Source organism: Misgurnus anguillicaudatus, chromosome 16 (assembly GCF_027580225.2).
Source record: "Misgurnus anguillicaudatus chromosome 16, ASM2758022v2, whole genome shotgun sequence".
Lineage (NCBI taxonomy): Eukaryota > Metazoa > Chordata > Actinopteri > Cypriniformes > Cobitidae > Misgurnus > Misgurnus anguillicaudatus.
Genome location: NC_073352.2, coordinates 13,043,858 through 13,062,271, shown reverse-complemented (window position 1 = coordinate 13,062,271; position 18,414 = coordinate 13,043,858). Strand labels below are relative to the sequence as shown.

General features: G+C 39.9%; 1 protein-coding gene across 3 annotated transcripts in view; it reads right to left on the bottom strand.

The window, feature by feature from the left end:
- ppargc1b (peroxisome proliferator-activated receptor gamma, coactivator 1 beta) overlaps positions 1 to 18,414 on the bottom strand; it is a 63,518-nt gene that overhangs the window by 18,976 nt on the left and 26,128 nt on the right. For all 3 annotated transcript variants that reach the window (XM_073854138.1, XM_073854139.1, XM_073854140.1), the window contains exons 2-3: positions 5,840 to 6,025; positions 5,402 to 5,596 (exon numbers count right to left, since the gene is read on the bottom strand). In XM_073854138.1, coding sequence (XP_073710239.1) covers positions 5,402 to 5,596; positions 5,840 to 6,025 — 381 coding nt within the window. The remainder of the gene's footprint in view (positions 1 to 5,401; positions 5,597 to 5,839; positions 6,026 to 18,414) is intronic.

Genomic DNA, 18,414 nt, shown 5'->3' with positions numbered 1-18,414 from the left:
CTCATGTAAAAGTTACAATAGTTGAATAACCCATATGAAACAAAAAATCACATAGACAGCAATAAAGATGTAATATAAACTCTTAAGATGAACATTTCTCATGACATAATTTTAAGATTAAAGGATTAAAGTAACCCATGCTACATACATTTTATAGCTCTATACTCTCACTGTATGTCAATAATGGTCACATTTGTGTCAATTTATGGACACAACATCAGTAAAACATTATTAAGAAGTAATATTTAGAAAAAATATTGTATATAAGACCAAGTCGTAAATGACCAGCACTGGATGAGATGCAAGAAGCAGCCCTGTGCTCTTGAATCCCTTAAGTGATTGTTAATGTGCCAACTTGGCAGGTCCGTCCACTAGAGGAAACCGAAGGGGCGCTGAGGGTTTCAGCCATTGCGCCCAAACTGTTTTGGCACGCAATGACTATCTATGCCATGAAAACATGTGCTCGACTCTCTCTGCTCCTGATGAGTGAATGAGCTCTTTTGTTTGGCACCCAGACTGGCCTCAATTTAGGGATTGAAGTGTAATTAAAGCCATCGCCAGCAGAGGGGGCTCTCAGATCTTGGGTAAGTTGCTTCAATTCATACCCAGACTACGGAGAGGAAGCTAAACACTACTAAAAGATTTCCTCGTTGTTACATAAATCATCCAACACAGGAATGCATCTGTTCAGACTTGCTGCATTTAATATAGGTAAGAAAATGACATGTGCTGGGTTCTGTAAGCATTCCAGTCTGAAACGGCAATAATGTCTCAAACAATGGCATGAGCTGGAACAGGACTATCTGTTTGTCCAACCAATGGAAGACAAGCACATTTTTTAGTTTGTTACATAATTTTGCTTTAAATACCCTTAAAGCGATACTCCAGCCAAATATCAAAATGACCCCATGATTTACTAACCATCATCTTTCAGACGAACACATTTGGAGTTATTTTAGTAAATGTCCAAGCTTTATAATGGTAGAAAACAGGGATCAGGGAACAAATTCTTACTTAGTTAAACCCCAAAAAAGTTCATTTATTCTTCACAGAGGTAATCCACGTGGCTCTAAGTGGTTAATAAAGGTCTTCTGCAGGTAATCGATGTAATTTTGTAAGAAAAATATCTATATTTTAAACTTAATAAACTGTAATAACCAGCTTCTGGTAATGAAGCCATCTTGAACTCATGTGCAAGATTTAGCATAGTGAGGGTTCGTTGCCATGGGTACGTTGCGCAGTGACTTGTGAATAGCGTAAAGCCGAAAATATACTAGGGATGTCCGTGTATGCGCGCAGTCCGCATGACGTCATTTTCGTCATCGGGAGTGTCCGCAGCCATCCGTGCGCACCGTCCGCGTGCTGCCCTAAATTTGAGACCGCGCGGACAGTATGCATACAACAGCGCATGCCCAATAAAATATTGGGACAGGACACTACATTACAAACGATTACACAAAGGCAATAGACAGCATTTGCACACACACTATCGTTTTTTTCTTTTATTTTCACTTCTTCCAAGAACAGAAAGTTGTGGAGCATTTTTGTCACCGTAATGTTTTATTTCTGTTCTTTGTTTTCTTGTTGTTTGTTCTAAACTTTGTTTGAAATAGTGGATCCACTACTTTTTTTTAATCTCTCCTAATTTTTTAATGTACTGTAAATGTTGCGAATCAGTGCGGCCCTGATGGTCTGATAGAGTAATAATTTGAATAAGAAATCATTTGTATTGCGTATACGTAGCCGCGGGAAGTACACTTGGAAAGCTGCGTACGCAGAAAAAAGTATACCCGCCCTTAAGTCCAAGATGGCGTTGTTATCGAAAGGTAGTTATTATAGCTTGCCATGTGGATTACTTTTTTGAAGGATGGATGCACTTTATTGGGTTTCAAAATCATTTGTTGTTCCCTGATCCTTGCTTTCCCCCATTATAAGCTTGGAAAATCAAGGACATTTACTAAAATAACTCCAAATGTGCTCGTCTGAAAGACGATGGACATATGTATCTATGAGATTGAGTAAATCATGGGGTAATTCTGAAATTAGGCTGGATTAACCCTTTAAATGCACTTTATTTCATAAAACATTGTAAATGTTCCCAGTTGCATAACACATTTTTTCTCAGTTTGAGAACAATTTTTCTCATCTACAGGAAATTCTTCTAGAATTTTATCCCCAGCCTGTAATTAAGTTTTTTGCTACAGAGCCTATAAACAGGCAGAAGCTATGTCCTGTGGCCTTTCAAGGGCATCAAACAATGCAATCCTAGAACAATGTGAATGATCAAAGGCACTGAGTGAACGTATGACAGATGTTACTGTATGTTTAAACAGCTCATAAGGACATGACAAACAGGAAAAACCACTACATTACAATAAAGACTGCCGACCGATTGTTTGCAGCACTACTGGTACAAGGAAATACAAACTGTGGACCAAAAACAAACGTAAAAGAAGAAACAGAGAAGCTGTTCAACGGGTAATAACTGTATTAACTGGCTTCACAAATGAAATTGTTGGGGTTTGGTTGCTGAGAAGGAAAGATAAGAAAGCAGCATCTTGTTCCAGGAAGTATTTTCTTAAAAAAAGATGTCATTATTTACACAACCTCATGTCTCTTTTCGAACCTGTGTGAAGAATTGTACTGGTTGCTCTTTTTCATCTTGTTACAGTATAGGACCGCACTAGGTTTGTGAATTATATTCAAAGGCATTTAAATTCAATCGATTTGGGAGAGGAAAGTGCCAAATTTTTAAACCTTTACTAAGTACCGCTTGGCACGTTCATGAGGAAACAAAAATTTCTGAAATTTGGCTCTCACCAATGAATCAGTTAATCCAGTTCACAAAGCCAATCCTACCGGTTTGTTTACACATTGGACTTAATTCAACCCATTACGTTTAACTTTATCCGGCAAGCTATTGCATGACTACTTGGGGCATATCGTAAGTCCTCTAGACCAGTGGTTCTCAAACTTGGGTCCGGGGCCCCCAGGGGGGCCGCGAAATGGTGCCAGGGGGGCCCCAGTTTTATGACATTTTATAAAATACATTAATTTATCATGAATTCTGTTTAATTAAACCTAAAAAATAAAAGGCTACTAACCAACAGCACTACTTTGTATAAATTAATATGTTTTGTTCAATTAAAATGTTACATTTTTAGAACAGTTTTTTTGTCATAAATTTTCGCGGGGGGCCGCAAAGGAATGCACCGTACACAAGGGGGGCCGCATGCGGAATAAGTTTGAGAACCACTGCTCTAGACAGTGGCAATATCATAAACAAATGGCTTTTGTAGCCAAAATTTAAAGGATTACTCCACTTTTATAAAAATAGTTTCCTGATAATTTACTCACCATGTCATCCAAAATGTTTGTCTTTCTGTCTTCAGTCGAAAAGAAATTAAGTTTTTTGAGGAAAACATTCCAGGATTTTTCTCCATATAATGGACTTTAATGGACCTCAACAGTTTACATTTTCAATACAGATTCAAAGGGCTCTATACAATCCCAAACGGGGCATATCGGTCTTATCTAGCGAAACGATTGTCATTTTCACCAAAAATACGAAAAAAAAAAACTTTTTAACAACCACTACATAATGCATGCAAAACTACCGCTCCAGTGTTTACAAGTGTAGAGAAGGAGGACCATTTAGACGTTGTTGTTTGTAGAATGATACTAATTAATGTCTTTAGTCAGTTAATTTCTTTAAAATGCTCCGTACGTGTGCGTTTCGCATACGTCATGTGTAACCTTTCAACTAGGGCTGTGCAAAAATATAGATACAGCTAACTATCGTGATACATTTTTCCACGATAGTGTATCGATATTTAATCTCTACTATCGATATTTTAAAAAATGTAATACATCTTATCCCTCTGTGAGCGTCAAACAACCTCCACCGCCGCTGCTGTAATTGTCGCCGTCCAGTTGTCATTCATAATACGACAATTCGGCCAATGTCTCAGATGTTAGCGGGAGTAAGAAAAAGCTGATGTGTGGAAGCACTTTGGCTTTAAAAAAAAAGTTTTTTTTACATTTTTGATAAAAAAAAAAGTATTGCAATGTATCGCAGCACGCAACGTATTGCACTGTATCGTGATACATTGTCCCAAGCCCCATGTGTCGTAATATGTATTGTATCGTGAGACCCTTGCCAATACCCAGCTCTACTTTCAACTTCATTACGTAATACATAAGGACGCATCACATGGCTAGTGCAAGATGATAAATTGGCGATAAATTGATAAAATGGCGAAATGAGGCTAGATAAGACCAATATGACTCAGTTGGGATTGTTTAGAGCCCATTAAAACTGCAATTTGGACCATCAAACCATTGAGGCCCACTGAAGTCCACTATACGGAGAGAATGTTTTCCTCAAAAATCGTAATTTTTTTTCGACTGAAAAAAAAACATCCTGGATGACATGGGGTTGAGTAAATTATCAGGATTTTTTTATGACTAATCCTTTAACTTTAGGTAGACTTCTGCAAAAAGTCAATAAAAAAGCGTATCAACTATAACAGTGAGCTAAAGTTACTGTGTAAAATAAATGTAAACAATATTAGCTACAGATCCTTCCGCAGCGGTGATCCATGCTCGCCATCTTCCCTCGTCTTTAAAACCAAAATATTTTCGACGAGGTATTTGTCAGTTTAGCCACTAGCCAGACTATTAAATAAACACAGACTGGAAGTTAACTTTGGGCCAGGTGCGTAATCATGACAATGCACGTCTGTCTAATGAAACCGCCTATATTTTGTGATGCTTTTACACTGTACGTGCATTTAAAGTAACTGCATGAGAAAAAGAGCAATTAATAAAATTCATCGTTTCTTGACATGAGGGTGAATAACCAGAGAAACTGAGATAAGCAGAGAGAGAGAGAGAGACAGGTCTTTTAGAGGAGTGAAGGTGAGAGAGTACTGCTGTAGATCCATTAGGTAGGTCCATTCGTCACCTATTGGGTTGAAAAATACAGAAACCTGGGAAGTAGATGTAAGCATGCCCTTACAAAAAGGTACCACGCTGCTGACACTATGCAAGACACTAATGATGTATTCCTTATGTTAATACCATGCTAAATAAATATAGTTATACTACAGTACCGTAGTACCGATACTATGACTGTACAGTGGTACAGTCAGTACTTTTTTGTAAGGGTGAAAGAGAAAAGAAAAAGCAGTGGGCTGTTTGGGAAAATACAGGACTAGATGTCCATATTAACTGTGGCCTCGTTCCATATCCCTGCGTGTGAAGAGGATTCTTGTTAAAGAGAATCGAAAATGAGCCCAAAATGAGAAAAATTCAGACCTGTGTTGCCTATCATACCCATGCTGTGGGGTAGACTGAGGCCCATCCAAATCCACCTTAAACAGGAAGGAAGGGTTCTTACTAGAGACGGGTCTTCTGTCTCTGGGCTCAGTGAGCCAGTGAGGGGCTCACTGTCCAAATGGAGGTCGTCTTCGTCCTCTTCGCCCTCATCAGGGTCTTCCCCCAGGGAAGGGAACACAGACAGACCCCCGACTCCATCCTCTACAATGCCGTCCAGGCTGTCTGTGAGCGCAGCGAGCAGCGCTGCATTTTCTTCCTGAAGAAACAGACAACAGAAACGCTGTTAAATACAGTCACCATTATTATAAGCAAACCAAAACAGTGGGAGAAATGGGACACAGAGGAGGCCAATTTCAATCCTGATTTATTCATGTCATCTTATCTACAATTACCCACTGTAACAGATTTCTTGAACTTGGCTCATGATGAACTTTTTATCTAGTAACACCTCCGAATTGGTGACATCAGTGAGGAAGCAGAGAGAGATGATGGTTCCCACCTCAAATAGCTCTGGATCTCCAGCGTTGTACTGTATGGAGGCAGGGGATTGGTCTGATTGCTCATTGCACCAAGGCAGCTCGCCCAGGCAGTTCACCGAATCAAAGTCGCTGGCGTCCAGCTGCGAGAGGTCGAAGTCGGGAAAGTCAGCATCCAGGCGGCCTGAGGAGACCTCCTCTTCCCCAAACTGAGAAAGAAAAAATAGTCATGTCAGAGGTCGACATCAGAGGATGCATCTCTAAAGGATGCTCTCAGTAAACATCCACGGGGAATCTGTAAAAAGGCTGCGACTGTGAAGATCTTAATCTTCAGTTTTGCAATGAATGCTCATCCTAAAATAAAAGCAACGGAGATGTTTGGTCATGGTCAAACTAGTCAATTACTGATGTCGACTGACGACGACTGATGCCGCTCCGTCTAGTCATAATGTGTTTTATGTAAACGCCCTCTTTGAAACAGATTATTACCCCCTTAAGACGTACTATTTGTGCATTGTCTCAGGCAAATTCACAGATCAGTCGATTTTGAAAATGTGTGGTTTTGCACATGCCTACAGTGTGCGAGTGAGCGGAGAGAAAGTGTGTGTGTGAAAGAGACTGAGAAGCATTGCATGTGTGTGTCTCAGTGTCAATAAGTACTGTGAGAAGGGAAGTGGTCTAAACCCCAGGGGTAGAGCAAAAACCACACATGCCTTAATATCTCCATGTGAGCGATGGGGCTTTGCATTTTGCGCTCGGATCATTCCGCTAGCCGGCCCCACCCGTGCACGTCTGTTTGCGAACAGGATACCTGCGGACACCTGGTGCAATGCTACCTCGGTTTACAGGAGGCCTAAGCATGAATATTCAACAGGGCTGCTGCTGCGATGCATTTTTGATGACTGCTTGAAATAAATCGGTCCTCTCGGTTTCACCAAGCTGATGATTGTGTTTTTTCGGTTCTCTTTATTTCCTCATGCTAGAAGGGACACCATTACCGTCTACGTGACAAAATGCTTACAAAGATCTTACAAAGAGAGACACTACACTACTGAAAAATCCAGCTAAGACCAGCACAAACTGGTAGCTGTTTTTTGCTGGTTTAAGCTGGAAGTAGCTGGTTTAAGTTGGTCCTCCAGCTAAGTCCAGCTAGACCAGCTTAAAAAATGACCAAAACACAGCTAGACCAGCTTTCTACACCAGCAATACCAGCTAAAACCAAGCTGGGAGACCAGCTTGTGCTGGTCTTCGCTGGATTTTTCAGTAGGGTATGAAGCACCTATCAGCATCTGCTGAGCTTTGGGGAAATGAGATCACATGTTTTACCTCTGCAGCATTTGAACTCGATCTTATTATATATGTGGCGCTTTAATCTCGCGGCTCACTAAGCTATATTGGCGTAAAAATACTTTCATGTTAAACCTGCTGTCGGATAAATGAGGCAACATTAGGGCTGATGATATATTTCATGTTCAAAATACATTCACAATGATTCATATATTAAACACCACAGACATCGTGATGATTTTAATACGCTTTTTATTTGCCCATTAGGTTTCTCTGGATTGCCAGAATGTTATAGAGTTTTATTAATGTCACAATTCATTTGTGCCACTTACTCCACTACTGCCCGAGGCATCTTTTTCATATATGAACTAATGATATTTAGGCATCTAAAAATGCAAAATTGAAAAAGAACAGGCAGCCGTATTTGGGATGCCCTGAACATGCTGTGCATTTGTGCATGCATCGATGCAAATATGATGCAGGTGCTCGTCACCGGCACGCGCCGCATGCAAACACACACGCTTAGCACTCTCTCCACATCTCCATCACATGATACTGAGTCATCTCCATCCTTTGAGACCCCTCCCCAATAGCACAAGAACCTCAGCTAATCAATCTTCTCCCCAACCTTTACATTCTCTCCACTCGTGTCTCTCCAGCTCTCTTTTTCTGTGTTATGGAGAGTCTCAATATCAATCAATAAAAACCTCCTTGGGCTCTGAAGGTTTAAGGTCATCAGCGCAGCACGCGTGCTGTGACGGCAAAAATGAATGTGAGACGAAAGCGTGACGTTTCTTTGCGCATGCGTGGCCTCTTATCAGCTGTGCGTGCTTCATAGATGAGAGAAGCAGAAATGTTTACACGTGCTGGAATCCTCTACCAAATTCACATGCTGATAAAGCCACCGGTTCACCCCATTAACACCTTCTTCTGTATGTGGACCTCACAAAGGCGACAATTTCAGGTGGATGACATTCAATGCACAGAAAAGATATGTCAAACCAGTCAGCGCTGTTAAATGATCAGAAGTTAATGAGCGAAGCTGACCTACTCAAGACTAAAGCAGTAAGACTAATCTCCTATCTGCGCAGTCAAGAATGACCTTTTGGCACATTTAAAAAACTGTCCGGCACATCTTTTATAACAAGAAAGGGTCATTTAAAATATAAATCATGCTGAGAAATGTGTAAGTTTGCATATGTATCTGACGTATGGATTAGGCAGAGTTAGACCGAGTCCAAGGGCACAGCATGATAACGTCTAAAACAACCCTGTAACAGTATTGCATCAGCTGTAATGTACACTGAGCTTGTCATTTGGTGCTAAAGTTTTTTTACTAAAATCTAAACCATGCAAGCCCCCCCCCCCCTACTTATGACAGTACAGGCATCTTTTCAAGGTATCTGGGGAATTTTATAAATGCATTTAAGGAGAACTAGAGGACGATGTGGAAAACAAAGAAAAGTGTGACCTTTATAAGTTTGAGCGCCATCTGAAAGACTCACAGGACTGGGGATGTAAGGAACCACATATTTTCAGAAACAGCAAGGTGGACTAATCTCTCAAGTAAGCCTGGTTTTGGGTTTACCTATTCCCGAATCTTAAAAAATAAAAAAAAACATCTATATGGAGTAGTACAATAACATGGAGTGCATTGCAGGCATCTCAAGCAGGGGGCGGCATCCTAAATAAAGAACCACTACAAAAAGTATACAATATATGTATGTATTTGAGAAGTTGATTAATCTAAATTCATATAAAAACATAATGTACACTGTCAGACAAATGGTCACAAGCTGTCACTGGTGCAGTACCCTTTAAGAAAGGTCCCAATACATACCTTTGAGGTACTACTATGCACTCTTGATGTGCAAAGGTGTATTTTTTGAAAGGGTACCACCCCATTGACAGGTAGGGTTCATCGTTTGTATAAAAATGAAAAATTATGTATTAAAAACATGTACATTAGTCAATCTCACTAATGTTATTATTTAATTATCTTCAGTTATAGTATCACGTCTTTTATAGGACAATTTACAGGTTACTCGTTCATTCTTTGCACTTAAGTTATTAGGCTCTTATCTGGGTGCCCTGTCCCCTTTGAGCCAACTGCTATCTAAGATATGTTATATATAGCCGTTATCCTTAGTCTCATGACTGGCTCTTACACAAGCTGCTTGTGACGGGCCCGGCATTAAATGCAGGCCATGCCAAATGCAAATGGGACTAGTGCCTCTCTCATAAGCCCCCCCCCACCGAAAAACATGCACACATGCGGCCCTTAGAGACACGACCTGCCTAAACTACTAAATAGTTTTCCATTACAACTCAATCCATAAAAAGCTTAGGAGTAGTAGCTAGCCGGCTCCAAACAGGAAGGATCTTGTAGCACCCACTCGAAGAGCTACGCAGATCACGTGCAGCCAGCCATCTTTCCACAAGCAATGAATTCATGAGATGGATTGTGCATCCTGTCGATTTTCCCTGACCCTATGCTTAGATAATGGCAAATTAAATAAAGATGTTAGACCACAGAAAACAAACACACTACCGTCCGCGTTTTAACCGAATAAGACCTAAATTGGTGGCACGTCCCACCGCCTGGCTCAATTGAAACAGGACTGATTAAATTAGCTTTCGTATGTAGGCTTCAGAGGGGCTCTCCGCTAAAGCCCTTACATAAAAGTCAAATTAAAGGCTGAACGTTAGAAGTAGGGCAGTTAAAGGAAGATCTGGGACACTCGCGTAAAGTCAAACAATGATTCTGTCGTAACAGTTAAACTGATAATATATGACCAATTCATGACACCTCATTGGCGGAGTATCTTTCTTGAAAGTGACCACCTTGGTATTGCAAAGCAGATGAAGAACTTCACTATCCCAGCAGGCCACCTTTATCTTTCTCGCCTAACAAGCCTTGCCCTTTAAATCCAGTGCTTATTGAACCCATTCATCCTTTAGACATTGCTAATTCATGTAGTAAATTTCCTCATACCCTTAGACTTCCTGGTCAAAATGCAAGTTTCGCAATCGCTTACGATAGCTGATGCAATCAAAAATGCTGAATGAAGTCCATAAAAGGCTCCACTTAAAATTACATTAATCTAGATATAGATTAAGACAACTATTTAGATATTATTATTATTATATTGCATCGTAAATGGATAGTAAAGATATTTACTTATTTACTCTACTTGCTTCAAAACTGTATAAACCAAACCTTGTGCTTAACGAAAAATATATTTAGAAATATGTTTGTAACCAGGCAGATCTGGGGCATTAACTTCTATAGAAGAAAATAGTCAATGGTGCCCCAGTTCTGTTTGGATACAATTTTATATTTTCTTTATTTGCAAAAACAATTAATTTATACAAGTTAATTTTCAGAATTTTCATTTTTGGATGAACTATCCCTTTAAGATGCAACCAAACACTGAACCCAAATTTAATCCGTCTTTCTTCCCAGATTAGCCATCAAATGCAGTCTAGGCTGAGACGGATATCAAGTGCGAACCAAGGACAACAGCACAGGTCTAAGTGAGACGCTATTATGCAGGATGTCTGAGAGCTCGTGCCCTCGAAAGCGACCCTGCTTCTGTCAGGTAGGACAGTAATGAGATCTGATTAGAAAGCGGATTCAGCGCTTAAAGACGAGACTCTGACGGACTGCCGGTTCAGTTGTGATTTTAGATTCGCATGGGAAATAGTAAACAGGCTTAAAATTTCCAGTAGTTTAATCCAGACTGCAATAAATGCATGTATCAATCTTTTTCTATTACATTTAAGAAGTTTACATTTAAAAGATGAGCCGTGATAATCAAGTTTCTAACCTGTTTGCTCTCTTGCTCTATATTCAAACAATGATGTCTCTGTCACATGTGTTGTTCAGGAAATGCTAGTCATTATTTCAGTCTAATTATTCTCAACAGACATCACTTGATAATCCATAGACACTAAGACCTGTTTGTAAGTCCCTAACAAGATTTAGAAGTGTAATAGGGGCCCTAGGAAAGGCCAAACATCACAAGGGTTAATAAAAATATTTTGAGTGCGATTTTTAGTAGTAGTACCAAAAAGCTTTTTTTTGAAAGATTTCCTAAGGTCATCGTGACACAATTGATAAAGTTGTTCAACATGGGGGTCCAAAAAGCTAGCGACACTGCTATGTCACTGTTTTCTGAGATATATTTAGACTTTAATCTTTTGTGTCCGGTTCACTATAATCGAATCCTGGTCTATGCAGGCCCCAGGTGTTACGGACATTCGTTGAATGAATGACGGAGCCACGTTAATCATAATTTATAACATATTATTCATAACATCTTTCTAATTAATATGATCTCCTGAGATGAGCTAAAAGAAGCATTCAAGAGGACTCAAGACATTTAATATGGTAATGCTGCAGCGAATCAATTATGTGTCTGAAACAAAAAATACTACATTTATGAAGAATGGATGCTCGCATTGGCCGTACTGTAAGGAAGCTGTTAGTGCATAACAACTTATTGCCAATTTTCTGCCTGAATATCAGCAATGATGTCTAATTCATTCAGCCACTGATCTAAAAATACTGTAGTTGTTTTGGTTGGACGAAGCTGCTGCCAAGATTCATCCTCCATAAAGTCATCACAGACAGTGGGTGACAATGGGAAACACTTAACAGAAAATCTCAGTAACTGTGTAATTTGTAGCCGGTCTCGTGCTTAGGACATTTGCTCTTCTGATCACGAAAGATCGGCAGCATCTCGGTACCCGTCAAATCTTTGAGGAATGAATCTGTTTTCTAACCTGCCTGAAATAAACAATACAAACGAGAAAGAGCACAAAAAATATGATTGGCATTTCAGAAAAACAATTATATTTAAAATACCATGCTTGTTGTGAGCTCTGTGAGAAAATATGAAGGGCAACAGTTTAATAACTGACCTTCTGCTGTGCTGTAAAATAGGTTTTATATCATCCTGTCATCAACCTGTCTACTGCACCACACACTTGTGCCCAACTCCAACCACAATTCATGCAATATGATATCATTAAACAATGTGCAATCATACATTTAATTGCGTACGCACATATAATATCCTTGCCCTAACTCTGTTACTAACATGTACATAATCCCCAGCTTAAAAAACAAGGTCACCCACAGTTCAATATGCACGCTAGCTCAAACATAAAAGCATATCCAGGATAGATGCATATGGTATAAACACCAGCCAATGCATTAGAAGTCAATGCACGTCTCAAAAACTAAAAACTAAGATATCATCAAAAGATCCAAAAGCTAGTCAGCACTTCTCTCTGCTTCTAAGCTGGATCTGTTTCCATGACACAATGAGAGCGCTCGTCTCCGATTTCAGAGCCTTGTATAAGGTTGTTGATTGGTGTCACATTTTCTGTGTAATGCAGTGCACAAGTCACAAGAGTGTAGGTGCGTAACCCCTTATTATCACCAGCGGGGGTCTGATGTTCCTCAGACTGAGGTAATTTTACCTGCAGTCACGACTGTACGCGAGGGGGGTTGCAGGACAATGCGAGCACTGTTTCCAGGCAGAAACCAGGCAGCGGTATCTTAGGTAATTCAAACAGGAGAGAAGTATCTTACGCAACTTTACCCCAAATTACCAGCTGACCTTCATCTAGAGGTGAAAGTAAAATATGGTACTCTTGAAATGCGCAAGTTTATATACCATTATACCGCGGGCCTGGTGAATGCTTTATTCTGATTGGCTGAGAAATGTTCAATGGGTGTTGCTTTTCTGTAAACTACACACCTAACCTGTCAAATGTCTTAAAAATAGGCACCAGCGCGACATGCCGCATTGCCACCTTGGGTGTGCATTATTTTCTTATAATTAAATAATTTGTTATATAAACTACGCAGTAGTGGGTGGCCTGTACAACTAGTCAACTTAACTGTCTTACAGTAACTGGATGAGCTGTATAACTAGATTAGGTTTTAAGACCACCTAAACATAAGAAGCGTTATTTAATACAAATAGATGTAAGTTTTATGGGTAATAACTTACTGAGCAAGTGTCCAAAACTGTAGCCTGGGAAAACCCAGACACCTCTACAAGTAGTCTGGCAAAAAGGCATTCAAGCCCATTTCTAATTCCGAGAAATTGCGCCACCAATCAGAAACATTGGGGTGGGTTTTACACGATGACGACAGCGCAGCGACGGTGAAGCAGATTTTGTACATTACAAAGATGGATGCCGCCGTGGACCATCCCTCGTTCCAATCAGCTATCACATCTGTTTTAAGAGATTTAAACGTTTCCTTTTCGTTAAAACCCGAGCAAAGAACAACACTCGAAGCCGCCATATCTAAAAAAAGATGTTATCGCTGTCTTACCCACTGGATCCGGCATAAGTCTGATATAGCTCTGCATACATCATCTCCTTCATCGCTGTGATTGGTTTTAGGTCTTTCCAATTGCCACTTGAGAGACGCCGTCGGTGACGCCCCTTTGAAAAGTATTTGTCTATGAAGCTTTGCCAGACCATAACTCAGTTACTACTGAGAATGGTCTGGATTTAACCAGGCTACCAAAACTGTCTACATACCTTGAAACCGATTAGCAATTAAAGTAATATTTATAATTTGAGATGTCAGGTACAATTCTGCGGCTAATGTCAGTTTAATTTCATTTGACCACCCAAGAAAGAAAAGTATGTGAAGAGTTTTCAGCTTTAAAAGTGACTATTTTTAACGATAAAGCCTATATAGTCAGTTATTTTATGTGTGTGTGAATGTACGTGCACAGTCGAATGCACAGCCTTGCAAAGCATAGTTTATTTGACTCGTACTTGTACACAGACGTTTGACGCATGCGCATTGCGACAAAATGCGATGCATCTCCTGGGCTACATACTATGGTTACAAAAATCCGGCGGGGCGCGTACAGTGCGCTCGTACTATTCTGATTACGCAAAAACGGATCTATACTTCTAGCTTAAAGGCCAGATTTACTAAACGGGTATTAGCGTAAGAGCACAATTAAAAACAAACGCAAATGTAAGTAGAAATTTCTGCAGGTGATTTACTGACAAGGCGCACGTTAAAGAACACAAGGGCAAAATCTCATTTCCATAATGACCAACGCAATCTACAGTACCAAGAGCAGCAGAAATTAGCATAAGGTTTAAGAAGTTTTAATTATGGTGCAAATACCAGTAAAATTGATGAGCGCAAACCTAAGTAAATTGCGTTGCTTAATGTCTACGCCTTTACAGCGCAAATTTTTCACTGCGTACACAAGCTGTTAGTAAATCTGGCCTTAAGTCTAACGTGTGCCCACATTCGAGTAAATTTCACCAGACAGGGGAAGCCGAAATGAAAATGCACGAGTAAAAATAGTGCAAGGAAAATGAGATGCAAAACTAGCCTTTCAGACGGAGGTGGTCGCAGATGGATCACGATGCCTGAGGAAGATGGCATCAACCCAGCTTCTTTCTAATTCACCGGAGCATTCAGTGTCTAAGCTCTTAGACGGGATGGCTGTAATTAAATCAAAATGCTTTTCTTGCTCACTCTGTTTGAGCGTGAGGGCAATGTTAGGAATATTAGGAGATGTCTGGATTGACCATTCTCCTGCACGCTGGGAGTAAAGTTAACCTGAGGCTTGGCTGTCCTTGAGTTGTGCTCTGTGATGCATGTTTCAACTCCTTAAAACCCTCAAGTAGGTCTCACGGTGGCCAGCTGCAGTATTTCGTTCAGTTCTGCAGTGACTCTATTCACGACCGATAAAGCATGGAAGGTGTTTTTCAACAGGATCGGGGCAATAGGATTACAACCATCCTGTTTCCATCTGTTGCAAAGGTCATGAGCCAGGGCAATCGATATCCCCACCCTGGTTATCAACCACAAGTGGGGGCCCAAATCCTGGCAACAGAAGCATGTGCCTTGACATGATGAAGGACACCATGCAGCAGTTTTAAATAGATCAAGAGTGTCTATTTCAAAGCGTGTACATAAACGTGCATGCAGCATCAAGTACTTTGGTTCATTGTAAACAGCAATCACATTGTTAGATCTTTGCCTAAGGGTCTTGGTACAACCAATTCTTCTTCAGACCGCACCATCGACGTGCATCTCTAAGACTAAATATGGAAATTCTGCTGCAATGTTCTTGTGGTTGCTTTCCAGCTGTCCCTTAGGAGAACGTTCCAATGAGATGAAACAAGAAAGTAAAAGCTAAAAAACGAAACACAGCATGATGGGTATTCAAATGTTATAAAGGAAGAATGGTGGCCGCTAAAAACATTGTTGCGGAGAATGTCATGGCCAACGCCATTAATCTTGATCTTTAGTTTCTCTTTTTGCCATTTGAATGCTGGCTGTTAAACAGAGGTAAGGAATATTCTCATCTCTATTTTAAGGGTTCGCTCTGCAAGCACGAGGTTTGTTTTGAAACCCAAGAATAGACTAAAATGCCGAGGTGACCTTTGCGTCCTGCATCCAATGGTCAAAAGGACAGTGCTCACGCACAGCTGTTCAAGTCTCGCACGACAGCGATCTAATGTGGGAAGCCGTATAGAAAATGATACAGAAGGACAAACGCCGCTAACCACAATTAAATTCTTGACCTCTCTGTGTGCATTTTCAGCCATCAAATGCCCAAAAAATGGCTTAAAGTTCAATGTTGTTATTACACTCATCGACGCTGACCTATACTTCACTATGACACCAACAAGTGACCTTTCATAAAAGCCTCCCTGGCAACTGCATCCATTCTTTTCCCTTTCAATCCATTGAGGCATTAGCTTGCTTAACCTTGTGCCTCTCCTGTGACATTCTGAGTCAGCAGTGCTGCATGAAGTCTTCAGGCAAATCTTGAGTGGTCCACGGGACATCTCTGCATTGGTTTTGAAGCTGGGAGATGACTCACTCTGAATTGCTAATGCTCAAACAGAAGGCAAAGCCATCTGCCGGGCCTCATCTTTAAGCCACTGCTTCAGACACAGACTGAGATTGTAAGTATGTGATGTTCTGACATGAAATCTGGGCTGATTGTGGTGTATCCTTCACATGCTCTTTTATGTTGGTTTATTATGGATGGAAAACTTTTCAAAAATTGATGCTTCATTGATTACAATAATGGTTAGGGTTGAAATTGTACAAACTGTCTTGGTGCCACATGCAAGGGGTAGCGATGGTCTTAGAATTGCAGGTGTTTGATTGGTGGCAAGAGTCCAGCATTTGGACCTCCCAGCAAGCAATAGCCATCATTTCACTGTCTAGGATAACTATAGACCCATTATAGTCCGGCTATGAGTAACCCACAGTTCTAGCCAAAATAACATTGAATTCGGTTACATCGTTTTTGCCAAAATAACTTGCGAGATGCATGATATCCCATCATTTTAGTGTGAAAATTTGGTTTCACTTATTTATTTATTTTATATCATTTATTTTTGTGCTATGTTTAGATGTCTATAAAATGTTCCCTGACAGCCCAAATTTTTTCTTGTTTTAGTCTAGACATCAGGGCTTTATTTGGATCGCTATTAGACGTTTTTTAAACATACATTTGTGGGGAATATTTATAAAGCCAAACATTCATTATTATTATTATTAAAGATATCAATGTTATGTTTTCACATAATGTGAAATCCTGCACATTTTGTAGGATGATTAAAACAGCAAATCACAAAGAATGACCCCTTTTCATAGACAGGGTTTATGTCCAGAACTGCCAATTTGCATGTGTATGCCATATATGATGGGTATTGTATTGACACCATCTCATTCGTGTAAACTTATTTGGCAGTGTCACTAGACGATGTAGACTCATTGGATTTATACAAAGTGTGCTCAACCATGACAATTCAAAGCCACATTATTTCCAAATGAATACATTGCTCCCTTTGACAAAATGTTATTAATTCGTCTCTTGGCAGCCCACCAAGACAATCCCCTTTGCTTCTCCATATTTCTTGGGTCATTAGTATAATATTGTGCAGATCATGTTATCTTCACTATTTTTATTCTGATCTTTGTGATATTTGTGCTTCAAATATAGGGATGCAAATCTTTAGGGTAAACAATACAATATGTTAATGAGTGTACAATATGTTTCGTAGTGTCGCATTGTGCAATGTTTATTAATTCATGTAAAAACTACAATTTTAAAAATTACAATTTAACCCACCAAAGTGGCAAGTGGGATTGGCTGTGTTACTCGCCACTACGAGTTGGCGGGTGTTAATGTCAAGAACTGGCTGCAAGACATTACCCTGATGCCAGGCTGTTAATAGGCAACTCTTTCATCGGATTTGTACTCCGTATTCCTTGACAGCCTGCATATGTGTCTCAGCATCCTTTCTTCCTTTATAAGGTCAGGCTGGTTTGGTGCAAATACCTGGATCTCCTGCAAAGGACTAAATGGATAACACATTTCCCTAAAATCTATTGCCTATTTTGCCACTTCAAGTGCAAAGCCCCACTAACCACATTTTAAAGTCTATTCTTGTCAGTATCATACTAAGCAATCTCCTCATGTAACAGTACCCATTAATAATACAGACTGGTGCTGCGGTGACTGACTGCATGTGTGTGTGTGTTTTCAAACAGCACAACCTTTAATGTATTGTGCACCACTTTGGCATAATAAAAAGCATCTTTAATATAGTATGTAGCTCCTAATGCAGCTCAGTTGATCTCAGACTGGGCTTTCAAATGGGAAACAAAGTCATTTCATTCATTCATTTGTGCTGTGTGGTCTATACTCTTAGTATAAAAGTACAAAAGCTGCCACTGGGGTGGTACTCTTTCAAAAAGTATTAGTACAGATTTGTGACTAAAGAGTGCATATTAGTACCTCAAATGCACATATCGATACCAAATATATACATATCTGTACCTAAATGGAAGTGAAGTCAGGATGTAAATACCCAAAGGTCACGAAATGAAAAAGACCAATCTATTAATTGGCTTTGAACCTCTCACGCAGGTTTTTAGGGTGGATGGCTTTGTTGCACTGTAGCGTGACGAGGGATTGACTATGAGATATGCCCAATGTGCCAAGAATGCTTGACCCATTCATTGTCTCATAGTAACTTAATGATGCTTTATGTATTTAGCTTCTGATGCTTTAACTTGTTGCTGAGAAACTATAGTGTCCTGATGCCAGGCCTGGTATCAGATTTACAAACAAACTGTATTGCTGAGGAGACTTTTGAACCATACACAATGGTGACAACGACAAATTCATCCTCGCAGAAAACCAATTTTTGAAAAAACTTGATTTTGACACTCATACTGAGCTGACTTTTCTTACATTAAACATTTAGCCTTCACAAGGTTTAA